This window comes from Marmota marmota, unplaced genomic scaffold (assembly GCF_001458135.2).
Source record: "Marmota marmota marmota unplaced genomic scaffold, marMar, whole genome shotgun sequence".
NCBI lineage: Eukaryota > Metazoa > Chordata > Mammalia > Rodentia > Sciuridae > Marmota > Marmota marmota.
The window spans coordinates 12,428,174-12,450,833 of NW_026000164.1; the positions used below are offsets into that span (position 1 = coordinate 12,428,174).

Below are 22,660 nucleotides of genomic sequence, written 5' to 3' on the forward strand. Positions count from 1 at the left end.
AAAAAAAAAAAAAAAAAAAAAAGGAGAGGTCTATTTTCCAAATAGACCTTTACAAATCAGACTCTTTTAATGGGGATGTTTTTCCTCTGTGATCCAGAGAGTCCTTTTAAGAGCTTGGGGAGATTTGCTCTGGCACTAAAGCCATCAGGAAGTGTTTTAGCACCAGAGGATGCTGAAAAACTCCTTAGAGAGTGTCGATGGGAGGCAGAGCAGTTTCAAAAAGTGATGGCTTTGAAATTGTCCTTGGTAGCATCAGGTTCTTTGTGAAGTCTATCTTGACCCTGGATACTAACCAGGACAGGGCTCTGGATGCATATTTTCCATTTGATGGAAGATGGTGGGACGGAGTGAGCCGTAACCACGGGCAGGCTGTGCTGGCACACCTGAGATATGACTGCATGCTAGTGCCTTCTGTTTCAAGGCAGTGAGAAAATGGGAGCAAAAGCACTTCCTGACGTGGCTTTACATGTGACATTTGTGGTGGCAGGAGGGGTAGCTCAGGCACTTAGCATTTTAAACAAGGTTGAGTACAGCAGGATACCACATCTTTTAGGCCTTCCTCCGTCTGGTCTTGGACCTCTCCTTCCCCAGTCCTGGGATTTCAGAGTTGGTGAAGGAGGCCTCAGCTGAAGCCAGGGCCATCCCAGGGGCTTTGGGACACTGGTGTTGACCTGGCTTTGCTCAGCCTCTGCCACTCCAGTGGTTTACCAGGCTGGAGCTCAGAGGAGTGTCCAGATCTCTCAGCTCCTTGGTAGATGCTGACATTGCTTCTCTGTTATCAGTTGTTTTTATGCAAAGTGAGCTACGTATATAAATTATATTCACATTAAATCTTAAAATCCAAAGTTTTGACCCATTGTTATTTTCCCCCTGTCACCTGCAGTGTCTGCTCTGCCGGGGCCTTTTTCATAGTCCATCTGATTTAGAATGTTTGCTCCCTCCCTGTTGCTGTCAGGGGTCTAACCCAAACATAAACCTACCCTAAGAATCTTTTGTAATTACATCTTTGAGCAGATACTTTTAGATCCCACCACAGGTATTAGCAGTTATATGACATGAAGGAGCCTAGGACTCAGTCCCTGCCCATGTCAACTAAGATGGATTTGAAAAGACAAGACTAGATCCTGGCCAGATTGAAGAGCAGAGTGTGCAGTGTATTAAGCTGGTACATTTATATAATAAGAAGCATTTTAAAAGAATAATGAGGCACCATTTGCAAAACAAAGACAACAAGAACAAAAGAACTTAGACCAGGGAGAGATTAGTGTCCTCATGGGGGGTCCTTATGAGGCAGCTCTCTGGGGTGAGAGGGGTGGGCATTTAGGTTCCGTGACTGGATCTGAGTGGAAGAAGCATTGAGCATAGTCTGGGTCGGGCAAGGAGCCACTGAGGGAAACTGGGGGTCCAGGGGAATCGAAGTGTGATGGTCCAAGGTGTGAAAGAAGAGGGGGCTGATAGGGGTGGGTGGGCACGACATGGGCGAGGAGTGCCACATTCTAAGCGTAAGATTTACTTGAATATGATTTAAAAAATTGACACTTGCTAGCTTAAATAAAAGAGTTTTAATGAAGACCCAAGTGTTCAGGGAGGGTCCCAGATGAGGAAGTAAAGGCAGCATAACCATGTGTTAGGACTTCAGTTTCCAAACACAGTGGTGCACACCTTAGAAAAATTTGAGAATCATCTTTATCATTTTTAAAAAATCATGGTAACATATATGTAGCATAAAATTTACCATTTTTTTTTTCTATTGGTGCTGGGGATTGAGCCCAGGGCCCTGTGCATGCTAGACAAGTCCTTACCACTGAGCCACATTCCCCAGTCCTGCATTTTCACCATATTTAAGTGTATAATTCAATGACTTTAACTAGATTCACAGTGTTCACAACCATCTCCATTACCCGTTTCCAGAGCTCTTTGATTATCCCAAACAGAAACTCTGCTTATTAAATAATCCCTCCTCATTTGCCACCCCCATCCTCTGTTCTTCTGTCTGTCTCTATAAACTAGCCTCATTTTGGGTGGAATCACGACACTCACCTTTTGGGGCCTGACTTCTTTCACTTAGCGGGTCTTCACGGTTCATCCAGTTGTAGTGTGTGTCAGCTTTCCCTTCCTTTTGAACAGTTGATGATATTCACCGTATCAACGTACCACATTTTGCTTATCCATTCGCCTGTTGATGGGTATTTGGGTTGTTTCCTCCTGTGGCTGTCATGATTGATGCCACTATGAACAGCACCATCTGTATCACCTTTCAGTTGCTGAAGGAGAAGTTACCATGGGCCTGTGTGCTCTTGCTGTGTCTCATGAGTTATTTCTCTCGGTACGCGGCACTACTAGTACATGACGTTATTTTGCGACTCATTTACTTGATTGAACCTGTGTTCCTTGGGGGCTTTGTCTTCTTGTCCATCCTTGTATCCTCCTCTAGAACTGCATCTGGCACATGTAATAAGCACTTGTGGATCCAGATGCTGGGGTGCATGCCTGTGATGGCTCAGGAGGCTGAGGCAGGAGGATGGCAAGTTTGAGGCCGGCCTGGGTAACTTAGCAAAACCCCGTCTCAAAATAAATAAATAAATAAATAGTGCTGGGATGTAGCTTAATGGTGAAGTGCCCCTGGGTTCAATCCCTCATACTAAATAAATAAATAAATAAAATTTGAGAATAAGTGGAAAAACTTATTGAGTAGCAAGAGATGGGGAGCCTCCTAGTCGGGCTCCTGTGCTCTCTTGAGACCTGGGAGGGTGTGAATTTCAGCTGTGTCAGTTCTGTGGGCACAGCAGTGTTCTGTATAAGCAGCTGCTTTTCACTTTCTTTAAAAAAATATTTATTTATTTATTTTTATGTGGTGCTGAGGATCGAACCCAGTGCCTCACACATGTGCACAGCAAGCGCTCTGCCACTGAGCTGCAGCCTCAACCCTGCTTTTCACTTTTGATCAAAGTTTTACAGAACCATTTTTGGTGTGGAAATGTACTGCCATGAGAATTCAGAGATGAGCTAATAAACTAGAAGTCAGGAGACCTAGAACCAACCGAGCTTTGCCATTGAATTAGCCCCAGGCCTTTGGAAACCTCTGATGTGTCATCGTGATTGCTGATGTCCCCTGCAGGGGCATTGCATGTCGCCTGCTCATGGTTCCTGTCATTGGGAGGTTATAACTTACTGTCTTGAGTAGAAGGTCTGGGGACTTTCTGAGTTCCTCATGGAGGAAGACACATTCAGTCCGGTGAATGGGCTAAGAAGGCATTATTGAGAGACTGTCTTCCTGTCCACAGCTCTGGACAGGGTGAAGAGGCCATCTCCGGAGTCCCAGAGCAGCAACCTGTGGGTCACTGTTGGCGTGGTCATCCCGGTGCTGGTGGTGATGGTGATCATCGTCATCCTCTACTGGAAGCTCTGCCGTACGGACAAGCTGGACTTTCAGCCTGACACTGTGGCCAACATTCAGCAGCGGCAGAAGGTAAGGGTCGGGATCACTTGAGCAACCTTGTGGGACAGATATGGGTCCAGGCTCTAGATACTGAAAGGTGGGAGAGAGCTATTAAAGGAATCTTCTGGCTCAGGGGTGGTGTCCTCTGTCTTTCTAACCGAAAGCCCAGTTCTTCTATAGTGGACACATTCCAGGAAGGTGAGGCTGCAGAGGCTCAGAGGTGAAGTGAGCTCTGTGGTTTCATTTTTGAGAGTCAGTTGAAGATTGTATCCATCCTGAGTCATTTGAAGATCTTATCAATTGAGGATCATGTCTATCCTTTGTATGAATTTGGATCTCTTTCACCCCTGGATATTTTCAGAGAAGAGGGGCCAAGGAAATTTTTCTCACATCAATGTATGTTTTCTTTCATACACAACTCCACCAGACAGCTCCTTCATTCTCTGTCCGCCATGTTGGATGCCCATCTATCCACTCCATCATTCAGAATTGTAAATACATGCCTTAAACTTCTAACTTCAAATATACGAGCAGACATTTATTTGGTATTCTTTCAGTGTTATCAGTTCTTTTTGTTGTTGTTGTTCTGAGTGTTGGTCTGCTGAGAGCAATACTATATGATTTTTCTTGCAATAAATAATACCCATAATGTATCAGCTGTGGTTTCCAATTTGGTTCTCTTTGAGAAGAGCAAGGCAATCTGAGTGCAGAATTTTCTTGATTTTTTTTGATGCCTCCCTCCACCCCCTACCCCACTTTGCAGTTTTTTAAAGTTGATTCGCCTACACCTAGTTCGACATCATTTTTTTTTAGCAGCCCATTTTACACGTGTCTTTTCCAAAGCACTCAACTTAGTTTTTATAGAAATAGCAATTCTCTTTTCACATGTATGTTTCAGCGGTATTCTATACTATCTTCATAGTCACATCAGGTTCAGAGCAAAGAAATTGACTTTGGGTCAGTGTCTGGCTCATATGCCAGAGTCCTAGGGAAGAACTCACCACAGACATTCACCTCAGCATGAATATCCGTGTGTTTAGGGAGTGGAAGGTGGTGGTCAGTCTACTGTATTAACTTTTACCCTCTGTGGATCTCACAAATTTAGAGGACTCACCCCACTTTGATGGTACTTATTCTTTTGATTAAAAACAGGCAAGCAAAAGGCAAAAGAACAAGGAATAAGAGAACCTTTTAACTTCATTCTGATGATCTCAGTGTAGTTCTGCCTGTTATAAACCTTGACCTGCTGAATGAAAACACAGGTTTTATTTTTATTTTTATTTTATTTTTGTAAAAGTGAATGAAAATCGTCCATTTTTTTTCCTTATGAGTTCAGTAAAAAATGCAAAATCTTAATTAGATATCAAGCTTATGGCTATGTTAGAATCATTTCATATGTAAATGTTATATTTCCACTCATCTCCATGTATTATGTACATGGTCTGCTTGGGTTGTTCTATTGTTATACCAGTGAATGGCATGGAAAAAACACACGACACCTGAATGATTCATAGTGTGAATTTCATTGTAAGAGGTTCAGCAATAGTTTGGGAGGTGTTATTCTTCTCATGAAAGGATTGTTATGGGGAAGTTTCAGCGGTGGAGCTGTGTGTGTAGGTCTTTGCTGGTCCATATCTCCTGATGCATGTACTCCTTGTGGAAACCCACCGTTCTTTGTTACTTCAATAAACTGAGAGGTCAGCGCATCTTGGGTTAAAAAAAGAATAGTCCCCCAGCTTTCTCCTTCTCTCATTTTACTTCTGAAATATTTTCATGTGTCAGACCATATTGTGAATCAGGTGGACAGAGTTTCAGATAGAACTTCTGGCCCTGGGGGCTGCTCTTTCCCTTTGGGTGGTGTGAGGACGTGTGATCCAAGTCGCCAGCCTTGTTGTGCCAAGGGTCCTCTGCAGGGAGGAGCCCGGGAGAGCCATCGCAGCCAGCACAGGCTGTCGGGAGGCCAGGCCAGGGTCTTGTTTTGCTGGCATAAGGACCCACCTTGCCGATGTGGTCATGGATTTGCAAGAGGGGAACCATGACCTTCCTTTAGTTTAAAAACAAACCTGTCTACCTCCTAGGTGCTCATCCTAAGCCTGTATGGCCATAGCCTGTTCCTTGGGTGATCTGCGGGGCACTCTCCTGCCCTGGTACTTCAAGTTCCTTTTCCTGTGGCCTTCTGTTTTCTCTCTCCATTCTACTCACTCGGCCATTGCTCCAGCTCTCCAGAATCCTCCAGCGAATCCCAGAACTGTAAACATCTGGAGACAATAAATCTACTGATCTACAGTCCACACCCCCTTCCCCTATAATGAGAAGATGACCTCTTCAGATTGTCTGGGAGTAGGTTATTTTTGAAATATGATAACAGGGAGAGGCTGTTCTGTCGTGTTTTGAGGCAGGGCCCTTTCTTATTTCTAATAATAAAGGGAAAAAATGCATTTAACTATCCTTTATCTGTAATCTCTTTAATCTGTAGTCCTAAGTCATCATTTATCACTACCACCTGAAAAGCTGCTGCTCAGATCCTCTCCACCCTGAATGGCATTGGCTAGATACTGCAGGGCCTCAGGGAAACATGTTCCTTCTGATGGGGACAAGCCACACCCAGTTATTAGCTCTGATCCTAGTTATTGCCCAGATCTTAGCTCCTGAGTGATTGGCACCTGGGTTGCTCCTAAGGTCTGCACTGGGGGCCGCCGGAGGGAGCTGCCTCAGACCATAACTTTACACTCACCAAACTTCTGGGCCAGGTGGGTCAGGCTAAGTTACAAACACAAATAACATGTCATCACTGCCTTCCAGGGCCTTGGTGAGGGAGAGGAGCAGTCTCCCAAAAGCTGACACACAACAGTACAAGCAGGTTCTGTAGAGGGACCACTCCAGCAGGTGGCTGCCTCTGCCTTTGTGAGCAGGTGACACTGGGCTGCAGCTGAGAGGTGACAGAGGTGACATGGCTGCAGAAGGAATATGAGCAGCTCAGGCAAACCGGAGCAAGGTTGTAAGGAAAGGCACAGACCAAAGCCACTCAGACCCAGGTGGTGCAGTCAAGGCTGAGGGGCTTCAGGACATGGAGCGACTCTAAAAGGTACCAGGTACCGAAGACAGTCGGCAGCGACTTCAGGGCTCTCAGAAGGAACAGCAGCTTGGACAAGCTCCCATTAGCTGAGGTCCCTTGGGAAGCAGTGTAGAGTCAGTGACCTGAGGAGGAGCTGGCTGAGGGCTGCTTCCCTCCTGCTGGTCAGCCCGTGCCCCACGGCGGCCTGGAGTCTGTGCACAGGTACTCAGTTCACCCCACCAGCCGAGTGTGACCTGCCGTGGGCTTGGGTGGGAGACTCTTGGGTGCTGTCCAACAATTCATAGGCCCAGGGTTTCCATGGCCCCATGCTGGCTACGCTGAAGACAAACACATGGCAACAGCTTTGCCTTCTAAGTGGAAACAGCATGGTGGTTAGGGTTTTTTTTTTTTTTTTTCAAATTATATAAGTCAAATAACCAATGATTGCAATGGCACTCTCTACATGATTGCAAATTTTTATTCAGACACTTTTGGGATTTGCTCTGTGGTTTCTATTGTCATCTTAAACTGCCCCTTCCCAGGGGGACAGGCTAACCCAAGCACTAGGGACTTCACTGTGTCTTGTTACATCTGTGTCTTATTATATTTATGACCCACGTGTCTTGAGATTCATCAGGCATCTCGCTGTTTGGCTGACCTGCTCCACCAGACCTCCCTGACTCCTTGGTGATGTGTTCCAGTGCGGCACAGACAATGTGGCTTGTTCCCTCCATAAAATAGGAAAGAAAGAAAGAACAAGAGCCTTCCTTCTTCAGAAAGAGCCGAGCCCTAACATGCATAGTGAAGACTAATTAATTTCCATTCCTCTTCTATAAAACATGGAGTGGAGCCTGTTTGGTATGTGAGGCTGGGCATGCAGTGCCAGCCAGACTGAACTCTAGATTATTTTAAAAAAAAAGAAATGAAAAAACTAGGTACAATGATCCAGAAAATAGGGTTGAAACAAAAGGAGTGAATACCATACTGGGTATGTGTGTGTGTCTCCTCTTAATTTTTTCCTTCTGTGTGAGGATGGCTTTTGTGTATAAGTATGGATTAGTTGTCCCATTTCTGTTGTCACTGAAGATGGTGACTTGCCCAGCTGGTAAGAAGTGCAAGGATCTAACGGATATATTTAAAAATGTCAGCTGGATTCGACAGTAAGCCAATGGGATTTGTATACTTCATTTATGACACATAACCTATTCTTGATTCCTCATAAAATTCAGAAAGTTTGGTGCTTCAGCTATCCTTTCTAAAGTTCATTAAGTCATCAAATATTTATTGAGGGTCTGTCCTGTGTCACGTCCTGTTGCTGACCTAACAAAACATTATATCCAAATTTATGTCTGTAACTATCTGATACCTGAGGACTCAACTGTTTACCTTAACTACTTGACGTTTCATCAACCAACAGCTATAATAATGCTGTCAGTCTCACTCGCCTGGCACTTTGGCATTTACGAAGTATCTTCACATCTATTTTCATGGTTGCTCCTTGCACGAGCCTGGCGGTTTCTCACGGAAGGCGTTTAGAGCCTACACTGGGGCTGTGCATGCAGCACGCGGAGACCAGCACTGTTTGTGTTTTACATCAGTCCCTTCGGAGGCCCTTGCTTTGTTACAGCAAACCCCGGAATGTGTAAAAGAGATTGTTGCCCAGTTCTTAGAGGCACGCACTTTCTTACTGGGAAATATACCAAAAAGGATTTTAGCAAGATTTATGAAATGATGGCAGTGGCGGGTGGATGACTGCTGATGCTGTTACTCTTTTGCTTAGGAGCACTTTGTTTAAGGAGATAAAAGGAGGTGCAGCTGGAGTAAAGCAACCCCATAACATCCCAAGCCCACGTTAGGATTTTTATCATCAGCTATGAGCAATCGGTGTCAAATTTCAATTTTCTGGCTATCTTAAAAAGGCTCGACAGATGGACGCTCAGGAATTATATAGGTGGATTTGTACTTTCATTTCAAGATGAAAGCAATATTTATAATTATGTATTTCATAAATTAGGATATTTCAAAGCCCAAGAGAGGGAACTCCATCCTAATCAATGGACTAGATTTTTTAAAGTTTAGAAGTTAACTTCTGGCTTTCCTAATTTTTCCTCTTTATCTATTATGAATCTATACACTCGTAGATAGATGCTTCACTTTTAAGAGTACAGTTGAATCTTTATGGAAATTCACAGCATGTGAGGAAAAAGCATTAGACTGGTGGTAACTGTTGGGTTTCCAAAAGGCATGTAGCTGATGGCTGCTAAGTACATTATTTATGAATCCAAACATGTTGCTGTGTAGTTAATCTAAATGAGCACACAGGCATGTCAAACAAGCAGGGAGGGATCACGAGGCACAGTGAACAAGAGACTTGCACTGGTGAGCTGAACACAGTATCCACTAGTTATTTGAAAGAAGTTAATGAAAATTTAAACTGCAAGTCTGAATAAACGCTTGGGAAGGTGCACAGCCCTATCTTAGCTCTATTAATTTTTTTTTTAAGTTTGAAATTGTAATTTTGATCTTTCAGACATGAATGTGGAAATTTTCACTCCTTTGTCTTTTGATGCAAAACACAGCATTAGGACCCGGAAAGCCCGTGCACAGGTGCTGGGAGCTCTTTAGTTGCTGAGGACCGTGAGCTGTGGCCAGCATGCACCCCAGGGCGCCTCCGTATTTCCCTGCAGAAGGTTGAATAGATCTTGACCGTCCTCTTCTGAGCTAGACACATAAAACACAGGGCCTGGCCGTGAGCTTGTCCCTGGAACAAAATGAGACAGTGCCTTAGGAGTTCTTCCTGCTGTCCTTTTGGTTCTCATTGATTCCTCCACTGGAGGGAGGCATCTTTGATGGTTGGGAGGTGCTAGAGGTGACGTTGTTAAATAGAAGCAACCTGCGGCCCCCTCTGCAGAATGTCTGAATTCAGAGCATCCTGGACATGGATTGATGATCCTGTTTCTTGTCTGCATTTCTCCCTTAAAGAAATATGTACAATACGGGGATGAGGCAGCCGTGCCACAGGTTTATTGTGCTTCAGTGAAAGGGATCTGCCAAGCACCCTGTTGTCTTTTCATTTGATGTCCTCACCTCTACACAGAGCACCCCAGGAAGGTTAGAGGCAGGGGTGTCTCCTGTAAGGTAGGAGAAAAGAGAATCCTGCTCCTAGGAAAACGTTTGTCAACCCCAGGGGTCCCCCGGTAGACCAATTCAAAACTGCTGTGCTAACCCAGTTTCCTGGATGAGGAAAATAATTTATGGGGGTGGAGGAGGTTGTGGAGTGGTAGGTCTGGGTTCATGGTTTGCAAAGCAGTGCTCCTGAGCCTAGGCGTGTGGTGCCCAGGGCCTGTCTTGTAACAGGATCTTATTAATTATAGAATGTAGGCTGTCAGTCTTTGCGCCTTTTGTTTCCAAGCAACTCTTTGTAAACTCTCTTTACAGTAAGTTTTGTCACCCTCTGCTGGCAGAAATCATTATTGCAGACCGCTTTCTTTCTACCGTTGATCCTAGATTTCTAGCATTAGAAGGCGCGCATGCATGCTTGTAATCCCAGCCACTCCAGAGGCTGAGACAGGAGGGTCACAAGTTGCAGGTTGGCCTCAGCGATTTAGTAAGACTACAGCAACTTAGCAAGACCCTGTCTCAAAATAAAAACAAGAACAGGGAATGTAGCTCTCTAGCAAAGTGTCCCTGAGTTCAACCCCCAGGAACCCAAACAAATAAACAAACAAACAAAAAAAAAGGGGGGGGAAGACATTAGGTGACACCCCTAAGCCACTGGTGTGCTTAAAGTTAACACAAATATGACAAAACTTTTTGCTTCTACTTGTAGTATATTGTCTAAAATCACTCCAGAGACTTGGACGGTCGTTTGACTGCTAGGACTATCTGCAGGTGTGGATAGTCTGCCCTGGAGGACTTTGGTTTTCCTGTGGTGTTCCTGCTGCTGAGGACACTGCTCAGGGTGACTCTTCTGGCAGTTTATTTCCCTATAATCCTGGTGGCTCTTTGAGTATCATGAAAATAGGGTCATCAAAAATGGTGCCCTGGGCCTAGGGGTATGACTCAGTGGTAGAGCTCTTGCCTAGCTTGCCCGAGGCTAAGTTCCTTCTGCAGCCCTGAAAAAGAAAGCGTCTCTGGGTACCTCAGATGTCTCCTACCTCATCACAGGTCCAGAAACTGAGGCCCGGATCTGAGGTGTGGGCTCATGGGTCTGTTGTAGGTTTTGGATTGGTTGTTATCATATGCCTGGGGGGGGGTGCCCCTGCCCCCACCGGTGTGAGTGTGGACTCTTCCTGAAGACCCCGTCCTCCTTCAGCTTTGTGCTCCCATTAAGTCTGTTGACCATTACTTTCTAGAGATTCTTTACTCTTTGGCTTCGATTCCACTGAACTTTCCAAATTCTTCTCTTTTCTGGAAGCCACCTTCTGTTTTCTTGCCTGATTCCTTCTCTCTTCTTAGCCGCACACTAGGAGATGTTCTCCAACACTGTATCTGTAGAGCCTGGATTCATTTTGAAAGGCCCCAGCTCCCCTGCATGCCACCTCCGGACAGGTGGCGTTCAGCCTTCCCTCTCAGCCCACGGGTCCCTAAGCCACTGCCCTCTGTCTCCAGCTGCACCGAGCTGCTTTCCTCTGGGACCTTTCCTTCCATCTCCACTTAGCCCGTTTGAGGCGCGTCGTTTTATCCCCTCCGTCGTCATTCCCGCAGGACTCGCCGCTTGCCCCTGCCGTTTGGGATGCCCTGTCTGAAACTTCCGGCCATCGCTGGTCTGTTTGCTCTCCCTTTGTCTCTTGTGTCCTTCTGGTTTCCATCCCCTTCCTTCTGCATCGTGCTGCTACCTAGCCCTTCCCATTTTCTTGGCAAAGATTTTGGCTCAAGCCTTTGTGGTCTCATGCATGTGGCATCACGGGGCCTCTTGCTGTTCCCTTGGGTCCTGTCTGCTTGGATCTTAGAACATTTAGTGGTCTCCTGATTGCCCAGGAGCTGGCACTTGGGGATGTGTGTGCGCAGGTTGCCTTCTCTCCTTCTCCCCCGCTTCTACATCCCGGCCCCTCTAGAGCAGCTGATGTGACCTCTTTGGGCCTCAGGATTCTCTGGCCCTGACATAATCAGGAACATGTTCTTTGTAGTTTTGCCTGTCCTCAGGGCCTGCCTTAAGTCCCTCTTTCCCTATAAAGAGTGTGTCACCTTGTCTCTCTCTCGCTAGTCCACTGTGACAAGGGGGCAGGTGCTGTGTTGGAATGGCTTTTCTATTACGGTCTAGCTATTTAATCCTTGTACTCTTGTTTAATCCTTTGCTGGCATCTGTCACAAATTCTAGGAATAAACAGAACCTTGTACACAGTCAATGTCATAGAGACGCTTGTTGGGTTGGGTCGGTGGCCTGGGTGGCATAGTCTTGGGTTGGAGTTGTGCTCGTCTTGTCAAGCCCTCGTAACCTCTCTTCACAGTGCTCAGATTTCACAGTAACCACCTTGTTTGTGTGTGTGTGTTTTAGCTGCAGATCCCTAGCGTGAAGGGCTTCGATTTTGCTAAGCAGCATCTGGGTCAGCACAATAAAGATGACATCTTGATTATTCATGAGCCAGCACCACTGCCAGGACCTGTGAAGGACCACACCACGCCCTCTGAAAATGGAGACGTGCCAAGCCCCAAGTCAAAGATCCCTGCCAAGAACGTCCGCCACAGAGGAAGGTTATTATTGGGCTTTCTGGATTGTTCTTTGTTGCAGAGCGTGTTTCTGTTCTCAGGTTGTCCATTGCCAGTCTCAGCAGGGCTGAGGGTGAGTATCGCCCAGTGTCTGAAGCCTCGGATCCTGATGACTTGCCCAGAGGCACACACGGACTTGGGAGTGCTCTCGCCTGCTCCGCAGGGTTACCAAAGGAGGCTGTGCAATTATTTCCTCAAGTTATTCAAGGTTAGGAATCACCACCTGTGACACTTTGGCAGTAGTGGCCTCAGATTGGATTAGGGACAGGCCAACTCCAGCGTGTCTGTTCTAGGTGAGCGTGGGAGGCGGTCTGGTGATCATAAGCAAAGGATGGATACAAAGCTCAAAGCGCACAGCCCACCTACATGCTTGGCCAGCGCAGGCTTCTTTGCTCTTGCATCACCGCTTTGTCTACAGGTGACCCTCATCACGTCCTCCAGTGAGTTTTGCTTTTCTCCAGCTTCCCACGCTGTCACCTTTGTTAGCACAATGCACAGGACTCTCCACAGCCTCCCAGCTCACCATTCCTATTTCCAATACTTCCTATCAATCAATCAATCAATAAAGCATATGGAGCATTACTTAATTTTCCAAACTACCAGTAAGTCCATGGCTGCCCTCTGATCCTGTGAGATTGGCTGGAGTCATGTAACAGGAGACCAAGTTCACACTCAGGTTTTATGGGACTGACTTGAGGTCATAGCACCACCAGGATTTGGCTACTGACGCCTCAGATTACCAGCCGGCCTCTGAGCTTCGGACTGTAACTCTCAGTTAGCTGTGGGGAGTGAAAACGTGTGTGGCCACACCAACATTCAAAACAATGCCATCATTTTCATCTGATCAGAAAACCCACCCCAGGTGTCTGACCTGGTTATAAGAATGTAACGGATGTAAGTGCATGATCTTTGTGAAAGAAAATGAATTATGCAGAGACATGCTACTTGCTTAATTATTTTCCAGGCTAAGAATGAATTGAATTATTAAAAATGATTTAATATACTAGTAAAGCTTGGCAGGATATTTTTTTCTCCCCAGTAGCCTCCTCATAAACTTCTAGTCCTATCATCTCAGTTGTGTTTTATAGCCATGGATTCAAACTACTGTGAATCAAAAATACTCAGGAAAAAAATACTCAGGAAAAAATACTGCATCTGTATTGAACTTGTACAGGCTTTCCTTTCATATCATCATTTCCCGCCCCCAAAATCTAGTATGACAACTATTTATATAGCATTTACATTGTAAGAGGGATTATGGGTAACCTAGGATGTGCATAGGTTTGATATAGATTTGTGTCATTTGATGTCAAGGACTTGAGTACCATGGATTTTGGTGTCCGTGGGGATTCTATAAGCAACGCCCCATGATACTGAGGGGTGAGTGTATACCTTAGCATCCCTCAGGGCACCAGAATGTCTTGACACTTCATGTTGTGGTAGAAGCCAGGGAGCCCGCAGAGGCAGTGTGCTACCTGGTTAAGGATTTTCCCAGCCTGGGGCAGCCTGGGTGCTGTGATACCCTTGATGTTTGTATTTAGAACCAATCTCAGTAGCGCTTGTCATCCTGCTGTTGTGAGTTTAGGAGTCTTACATAATCTAGAGTCAACTGAGGCAGCTGCAGAACTATCCTGGCCTCCTAGGGATTCTCAGTGGACCTCCCAGTGGACCCTAAACCAGGCCCAAACCCCAGATGCTCTTTGATCCAACTTGTGTTAGACCCAGATTGCCTGTCTAGAACTGACCCGGGGCCAGGAGCTAGTCGTAGGCCTCAGTAGCTGTGGGACTGTCCTCCACTGTGGCACTTATTTCCAGCCTTTGTTGAATTGCAACCTCCAAGCCAGTTAGTAAGCTTTTCCCTCGTCTTCAGCACATGGTGACTGAATAGTGTTGTCCCGGTCCTTGGACGGTTTCCTCTCTCCCGCTTTTGCCTGGAAGCCTGATTTCCATGACTGAATTAATGTGACCTTTTTCTTTTGTTCCTTCTTGCTTCTGATGTTTGCAATTTGTTTTGTGCCTGCAGAGTGTCCCCCTCGGATGCCGACTCCACCGTCAGCGAGGAGTCCAGTGAGAGGGACGTGGGGGACAAGACGCCAGCAGCGGTCCACGAGAGCAAGGCCCACAGAGCCCCACAGAGCGGTCTGTGACTCTCCTCCTCCTCCATGTTACAGGGAGTCGTGAGGTTCCCGCAGGCCAGGGTGTGACCCTACTTCAAAGGATGAACCTTTAAAAAAAGACCCGTGAAATGGGGTGCAGTTCTCAGCATTAATTGTCACCTCTGAACATTACAGGGGTGTCTGCTTTGAGGCAAGGGAGGCAATTTTCCTGCCTGAAGGACAAGAAGGAGGAACTACACAGAAATCATAGTCAAAAAAGTGTCCCCAGAATTCAGTGACTTTCTTAGGATTCAAGGATTTCACAGCTGTCCCTGTCTGTTCCGTTTGTCCGGTGCCTCGACCTTTTGTATGATCAGACTCCGTTTTAGTGTCCCTGCATTGGGAGTCAGATAGAGCTTTGGAGACCAGGGATGGAGTGAATTTCCCTCCTGTTCCAAGGGGCAGTGCCATGAGACTCATGCCTGTCTGAACCTGTGCCCAGAGGCCTTCCCAGCCATGAGAGCAGTTTTTGGAATGATGGCAAGGCAGCTTGACTTTAGTTTAATTGATTCTGTTAAATACATGTGCCCATTCAGCTTCTGTCTTGCCTGGAGATTTATTTATATTTTATTGTTGTGTTTCAATGATGCAGACATGATTGGGAAGCCTCAGGCTACTATTTTCAATAGTAATTTTTATATTTTTAAAAATCACATGTTTTTCTGTATGAAAATGCAGCACAGAGTGATCTGCATTGGTAGATGAACAGATTCTGGACGGAAGGCCAAGGGCCTCTGCTATCTCTGATATGTCTATGACTTTGCAGGTCCCTTAGGCCCTGAGGCTCCTGTGGGACTAAAGCAGCCAATCCTTGAGATGCCTGTCAGCTGGTTTTCGTATAATGTTAAAGAAATACCCCCTCAGAATAAGGGAAGAGATTTTTTTCCTTTGGATTCCATTTTACAGACTCTTAAAAATTATTTAGCACCATGGTAACACGTGCTTTATTTCAGAAAGGATTAAAATCTAGTTTTGATTCTGTGAAAGAAACATTTGGGGGGAGAAATCAAAGAGCTCTAGATTTCCTCAATTTCTGTTGATTGCTTACCTCAGGAAATCTTGCTATTAGTTCCTGCACTTAACTCCTTCCAAGAGTGTCACAACCAGTGAATTCTATAAGAATCAGACACCACTCTCAGCATGCATTACGAATCCAAGTGGAGAGCACTTCAGCTGGGGGACAGGGAGCTGGCTGGATGGAGGGGGTGGATCAGATGTCCCTGTGAGCAGCAGATGCTCAGATGCTGCTGCCATAGTTGGAAGGGACACCAGTCTGTGCATTATTTTCATGCTTTAGAAAGATGGTTTTCTCAGTACCAATAGAAATTCACTTTAAAAACTTTGTTTCTCCTTGAAAGGCATTATAAGATAGCTTTCTACAGAGGTATTTTCTTGCTTGCATAGAATTTTGTTAACTAAGTTGGACACAGTGGTGCACACCTGTTATCCCAGTGACTTGGGAGGCTGAGGCAGGAGGATCACAAGTTCAAAGCCAACTTCAGCGACTTAGTGAAGCACTTAGCAACTCAGTGACACCCTGTCTCTAAAAAAAAATATTTTAAAAATGGCTGGGGTTGTGACCCACTGGTTAAGTGCCCCTAGATTCATAGATTCAATCCCTGGTACTGGGAAAAAAAAAAAAAAGAAAGAGAGAGAGAGAGAGAGAGAGAGAGAGAGAGAGAGAGAGAAAGAAAGAAAGAAAGAAAGAAAGAAATTTGTTAAATATAAAAAAGAGTCTGAGCTGATATCATAGCTTTTTAATTATCTTATATGTCACATAAAAATCTTCTTTTTGTAAGTCAAATGAAATTAAAAAGTAATGAAGGTGGGAGGTTGTTTGAGAACTGCTGTCCTGGGACCAGTGTTGCCTCTGACCCCTGTTAGTGCAATATCCACTGGCTCTCTTTAGGCTTCTTGGCAAGGCTTTTGATGGCTGTCCCAAGTCATCTGGCATTTTGAGGCCCAACTTGCAGTGAAGCTCAGAGAAGACCTCTTTGGTTTTGGTAAATTTGAGTTGTGCTTTATTTCCTGTGCAGCTGTTTGGAAGGGGACTGCCGTGCAGGGACCCTTCAGAGATGACGTACAGGCAGATCTGCAGTTAAGATCAGCCGTATCATTAGCACGGAGGCCACCTTTATTGAGGGTGTGAAGGTGCAGGAGGTATTGTGCACTCTGTACGGGAGACAGCAGCTATTCTCAGGGTGTGGTCAGGGCTGTAGTCCTGTGTCCCTGCCTGACTAGTTTCTCTCTCTGCCCCTTTATTGTCAGGATTATATTAAGTAGATAAGGACTATGAGATGATGAGTGTTTTTTTTTTTTTTTTTTTATGCTGTTCTTATTAGGTTGCATCTGTGTAAGTGTGTGACTTTTAAGTAGCCATAGCTTTATTCTTTAAATTCCGCAAACTCCAAGTTTTGGAAACTTATGTGGGAACAAAGCCAATATTTACTCTTGCACATGCTAATGAGTTCACCAAGCAAATTAATCGTCTTTACCAGATCAACTACATATAACATGGAGATTTTTTGAGTAGTATCAGAGTGCCCATTTATGAAATGATGGAGATCATATAGTTCTCCTCTTGTCACTAAGCAGATCCCCAGAGGCCTCTTCAAGGAAACATCCTGTCAACTCACTTGGTCATGCATGCAACAGGGCTTGCTGGGTGCTGGGGTATAGTGGAGAAGGTGAGATAAGTGTGATCACACTTGGTGGTGTGTGCCTGAGGGTCACCAGCAGTAGTAAGGGTGCAGTGTACATGTGTTTATCTGTAGATAGTGGAATAGTATTCCCAAACAAATCGCTGGTGCTTCAGCATTTCAGTAATGCCCTTTCCTCTCTCATTCTGCTTGGATGACCTTATCCTATGTGATCCAGGATTGTGCTCTTTCTCTTTTTGTCTTAAAAATGCAGAAATTTATTTTTTCTTTCCTTTAAAAATTATAAATGTATATAACTTTAATTATAATATGATGTTTAATATTTGCATACACTGTAGGATGGTAAGATTTATTTCACATTTACCTTTTTACTTTGTGGTGAGAATACTTAAAATCTAATCTTGTAACAATTTTCAGATATACAGCATATTGTTATTAATTTTAGTCACCATAATATACTATCTGTCTAGTTGAATTTCTATCATTTAAAAAAAAAAAACAACTACTAATGTTGGAAGAAAAGGACGTTTTAATCCAGAGTCCTTACTGTGTGGGTCCCCTCAGGCTGAAAGCCACATAGCATTATTCTCTTATGTGTTCACTGTACTCCCCATGGGTCATATTATCCAGGGAGTTTGTTTTTTTAATTTGTGTAATGCATAGCAAACAACTTTTTTTATACATAATTTAAAAAACACTTTTCGGCCATTTGAAGGGCTGGGTCCCAGCTGTGGAAGCTGGAGGGTTCTCTCTACTTCCCACTCTGTTCTCCTGCACAGTCCTTCAGCTCGGCCTGTGCATCCTGTGTTCCTCTGGTTGCAGGTGGTGAGTGACAAAGCAAGGATCTCCAAGTGCAGTGGGGAGGGGAGGGCTGGGACCCTGTGCAGGAGCCCAGTCACAGGCTGCAGCATGCATGGAACCTGGGCAGGGAGCACAGAACAAAGGGGAGAGGCCTTTTCTTTCTGTCACCTTTGCTTGAGGCTCAAAGGCAGCTCCGAGCTCTCTACCACCCTAGGGGAGAGAGATCTCACCTTTGGGTATCAATAGCTTAAGGGGCTACCCTTTGTTGCTTTAGAAGTTTGGGTTGGCAAGGTTAGAATGTCTGGCAAAGTAATCCTCTCCTTTCAGGCAGTATGCCTGCAACTGAAGTGGCTGCTACTGGATGAAAGGAGGTACAAACTGTCGGGCTGCCTGAAGGTGTGCAGTAAGGAAAGAATGCCCGAGAACAGCTGGGGTCCAGAGAGCTGGGCCTCCTCACCAAGAGACACTGCTCACTCGGAGGTGTAGGAAGGATTTCTAATTGCTTGGCATAACCCGTGAATACAATTCAAATTGAGAGAAAGTACAAAAGTCTCTCTACCACCGATGTACATTCCTTATGTAATCATCTTCTATTTCTCACTGCTTTGCTCTTGATCTTTTTTTACACTTGGAGAAACCTCTAGATTTTTCACTTTTGCTTGAGGTTTCAAACCTTAGGCTTAAAAAAACACAAAAAACACAGTCTCCCTGCTCTCATGCCTTCTACTGGCCATTTATTTTTAAAGCAATGTCTGAATTTCAAGAGGTGAGCCTGGCCTGTTAGAGGGAGGGCATCAGTTGATCTTCGTGTCATTAGCCAGCTCTTCCCATCTGCTCAGCTCCTCTTTCTCTTTCTTTCTCTCCCTTTTCTTTCTGAAACTTGAAAATTTATTGGGATTATTCTTACTACAGAAAATACTCATTAGAGAAAATTCTCATTACAGAAAATATAAGAAAGGCACCCATTTTTACCAAGATCCAGTCTCTTTAAATGTTTTTTTCTTTTTTTAAACACTTAAATTTCTTCAATTTCACAGATTCTTTTTGTAAAAGTTATTGTAGTAAAATATCATAGTATAAAATTTACCCTTTTAGCGTTTTTTTTTTTTTTTTTTTGGTACCAGGGATTGAACTCAGGTGCACTCAACCACTGAGCCACACCCCCAGCCCTTTCTAAAATATTTTATTTAGAGACAGGGTCTCATTGAGTTGCTTAAGGGCCTTGCTAAATTGCTGAGGCTGGCTTTGACCTCACCTCCCTGCCTCAGCCTCCCAAGCTGCTGGGATTACAGACATATACCGCCATGCCTGGCACCCTATTAGCCATTTTTAAGTGCTTTTTAATCTCTCTTCTTTTGATTTCCTATGTGCAGCAGGTTTTTCTTCTCAAGCATCTTCAACTTTTCTTATCAAGATGGGAAAGACAGACAATTTTTAATAGTATATACCTGAGCGTTCACAGTCCCCTTGTCTTTTATTTTCTCAATTGCGTAGTCAGCCCTCTGTATCTGTGGGTTCCACATTCAACCAACCATAGATGGAAAATATTTTTTAAAAAATTACATCTGTATTAAGCATGTAGAGACTCTTATTATTAGTAGTAATAATGATAGAGTAGAGCAAATATTTACACAGCACTTATATTGTATTATATATTTTAGGTAATGTAGAGATCATTTAAAGTATACGGGAGGATGTACATAGATTCGATGCAAACACTCTGCCATTTTATGGAAGGGACTTGAGTGTTTGCAGATTCTGATATCTACAGAGGTCCTGGGACTGATACCCTGTTGGTACTCACTTAATATCACTCTAGGAAGCTTCTTCCTAGGTCAGCTCAGAACTGCTATAAATGCTTTTTTCCTAGAAGGTCTGTAAACTGCTTTTTGACCTGCTGAGCAACTTGAGAATCCTTCTATCCTCCCCCACCCTTTTTTTTTTAACTGAAGATTTGAACCACATTTAGACAAAACAGAGTAATTTTTTACACAGTATAATAATGATTTTATCACATCTTTCCTAAGAGTCTGTAATTATTTGTGAAACTGAAAGAGACAATGTTTAACCCATATCATTTAAGTTCAAATAGAGAAATTTTAAGTATGCCACCATCAGCATGGGGACATAGTTTTAGTCAGAGGACCTGTCTGAGGATTGTTTCAGGCAGGGTCCATAATTTTGAGTGTGCTATTTCTTAAGGTGACTTTGTTTTTCTTTCTTTCTGTGCTAGGTCCCCCCTTGCCCAGTTCAGGGAATGAGCAGCATTCCTCTGCCTCCATCTTTGAGCATGTGGACAGGATTTCGCGCTCCTCAGAGGCCAGCCGGCGGGTTCCCAACAAGATCCAGCTGATTGCCATGCAGCCCATTCCAGCACCCCCAGTCCAGCACCCCATCCTTGCTGACCGAGTGGCAGAAACCAACAAAATCAACAAAGAGGTATTATGAACACCCCCTCCCTATTTTCTTTCTTTTTGGGGGGGGAGGGTACTAGAGATTGAACCTTGGGGTACTCTACCTCTGAGCTACATCCTCAACCCCTTTTTATTTATGTATTTTGAGACAAGGCCTTACTAATTTGCTGAAGAGGGGCTGGTCTTGGTCTTGAACTTGAGATCCTCCTGCCCCATCTTCCCGAGCAGCTGAGATTACAAGCATGTACCACCTTGCCCAGCCACTCTAGCACTTTTAAAATTTTGTTTTTGAAACAAGATCTAACTAAGCTGCCCAGACTGGCCTCTCTAACTTAGAATCCTTCTGCCTCACCCATCTGAGTAGCTGGGATTATAGGTATGCACCATCCGGCTAATACCGCCCCCCACTTTTAAGCATATTAATAAAAAAATACATTCTGATTTTTGTCAATGCTTTAAAAAGAGTGAAAGATACAGTGTCAAAAGGTCACAAAGGCTTGAGCTGCTGACAACTGTGCTTAATTTAAAACATGCTTATTTTTTAAAGATCAGATGCTGGTCAGGGACACTCTTAGACACATTGGCAAATGTGCAGAAGGGAGTAACCCAGGAACCCTGAGACTGCTGCCCCCAGAAAATCCTGCTTTGGCTCTGGGTCAGGTCCCACATGGCCACTGATGACGTTGCTATTTTTGAGGATGTTACTCTTTGTGAGGAGGGGATCATACCTCAGGGAATGTGTTTCCCTAAGCTGGGTAATTATCCATAAATGGATATTCTACAGTATAATGCACATACTTCCTTGAATGTCAGTTTTACTTTAAGAATCTCTAAAGTAGTGATAATATTGAGTATGGAAAATATTTATTATGTTCTCAGGGCATATCCTAACTTTTGATCAGACAAGTGTGGGCTCAAGAGTTGTCACAAGCTGATTTCCAAGGTTTGGGCATTTCCCCTGCTTTGGGTAGAGGACGCCACTGCCCCTCCTTCCTGCAGGTGGATCTCATTTATTTTCCCCCAGCCTCCTTCAGAGTATTGGGTCTCACCATCACTCTGTCACCTCCCTTAGCGCCTGCCTGGAGCCCATAGACAGCAAGTCCAGGGTTGGGGAGAGCATGGCATGCCTAAAAGGCCAGGTGGATAGCATGTCCAGAGACCTCTGAGAACACCCATCTGCCGCCCCCCTGCCACCCCTGCTCAGATTCAGACGGCGCTGCGGCACAAGTCCGAGATCGAGCACCATCGCAACAAGATCCGGCTGCGCGCCAAGCGCCGCGGCCACTACGAGTTCCCGGTGGTGGACGACCTGTCCTCGGGCGACACCAAGGAACGGCACCGCGTGTACCGCAGGGCACAGATGCAGATCGACAAGATCCTGGACCCCACGGCCAGCGTGCCTTCGGTGTTCATAGAGCCCAGGAAGAGGTGGGCCTGGGCCCTGCCTGGGAGTTGGGGGAGGGCGTGGGGACTTGCTCTAAGAGCATGGATAGATGGGGATGTCCCTCTGTGTTGTAGGGCCCAGGACAAAAGGCCCTGTCCATTTTTTCATGAAAGTTCCTGAGAATGAGTTGAGGAGGGTTGTGCCAGGAGGGCTATTTCTGCTTCTAGGAAGGCCGAGGTCAGCCTGGGGCGCTTCATGCCGAAGGCTGTGGTGGGTTTTCTCCTCTGCATCTCCGGTTGCCTCTGCACGGATCCTCTGGGTTTAAGAACACACACAAAACTGAGCTCCAGCAGCCTCTTCCATGGCCTCCCTGGCCCTTCCTCCCCTCCCCTCCCCTCCCCTCTGGTACTGCTGTCGAGCTGTCCAGGTGGATCTCACTTATTTTCCCACAGCCTCCTGCAGAGCGTTGGGTCTCACCTTCCCCTGGTCTTCCCAACTCTGCCCCTTGGCTCACATATGTTCTTGAAGTACTGCTCTCATTTGTGTCTTCCTGTACCCAGTGTGAGTCGGGTTTTGTCGCCTGCCTTGTGGAATCTGTCTGGAGCGCTTGGCTTGCCTCTCCGTGCAGCTCCTCTCGCTGTCCCGTAGATGGCCCCTCATGCTCCCTCAGACCTTCACCTGCCTCCAGTTTCTGGCCTTGGTTGATTGGATGCTGTTTCTGTGCCTCCCATTTGCTTCCCGTGGCCCTGCCCGGCCTCAGATCCCACTCTTCAAGATCTGCTTCAGGCCCCGGTAGCTGATGGTGGTATTAAGCTCCCCCCGACCTCTCCCTTTTCTGAACCATCTGTGTCACTAGATAGTGTCCTGATTACATGATTGTTGGTAGGTCAGCTCTGCAGGGCCCAGACTGGGGCTGCCATGTTGTCTGTCTCCTCGAGCCTCTTACCGTGGTTAGCACATAGTAGGCCCTCAGAAGATACTTAGTGTATGGAGGGGGTAACTCAGCGGCAGGAGGCTCATTTCCTATGAAGATAATTTCTGT

The 22,660-nt window shown here is 45.4% G+C and overlaps 1 protein-coding gene across 2 annotated transcripts in view; it reads left to right on the top strand.

Moving 5' to 3' along the window:
- Positions 1-22,660, top strand: part of Kiaa1549 (KIAA1549 ortholog) — a 91,186-nt gene that overhangs the window by 28,112 nt on the left and 40,414 nt on the right. For both annotated transcript variants that reach the window (XM_048786857.1, XM_048786858.1), the window contains exons 9-13: positions 3,285-3,469; positions 11,992-12,188; positions 14,227-14,342; positions 20,054-20,259; positions 21,439-21,662. In XM_048786857.1, coding sequence (XP_048642814.1) covers positions 3,285-3,469; positions 11,992-12,188; positions 14,227-14,342; positions 20,054-20,259; positions 21,439-21,662 — 928 coding nt within the window. The remainder of the gene's footprint in view (positions 1-3,284; positions 3,470-11,991; positions 12,189-14,226; positions 14,343-20,053; positions 20,260-21,438; positions 21,663-22,660) is intronic.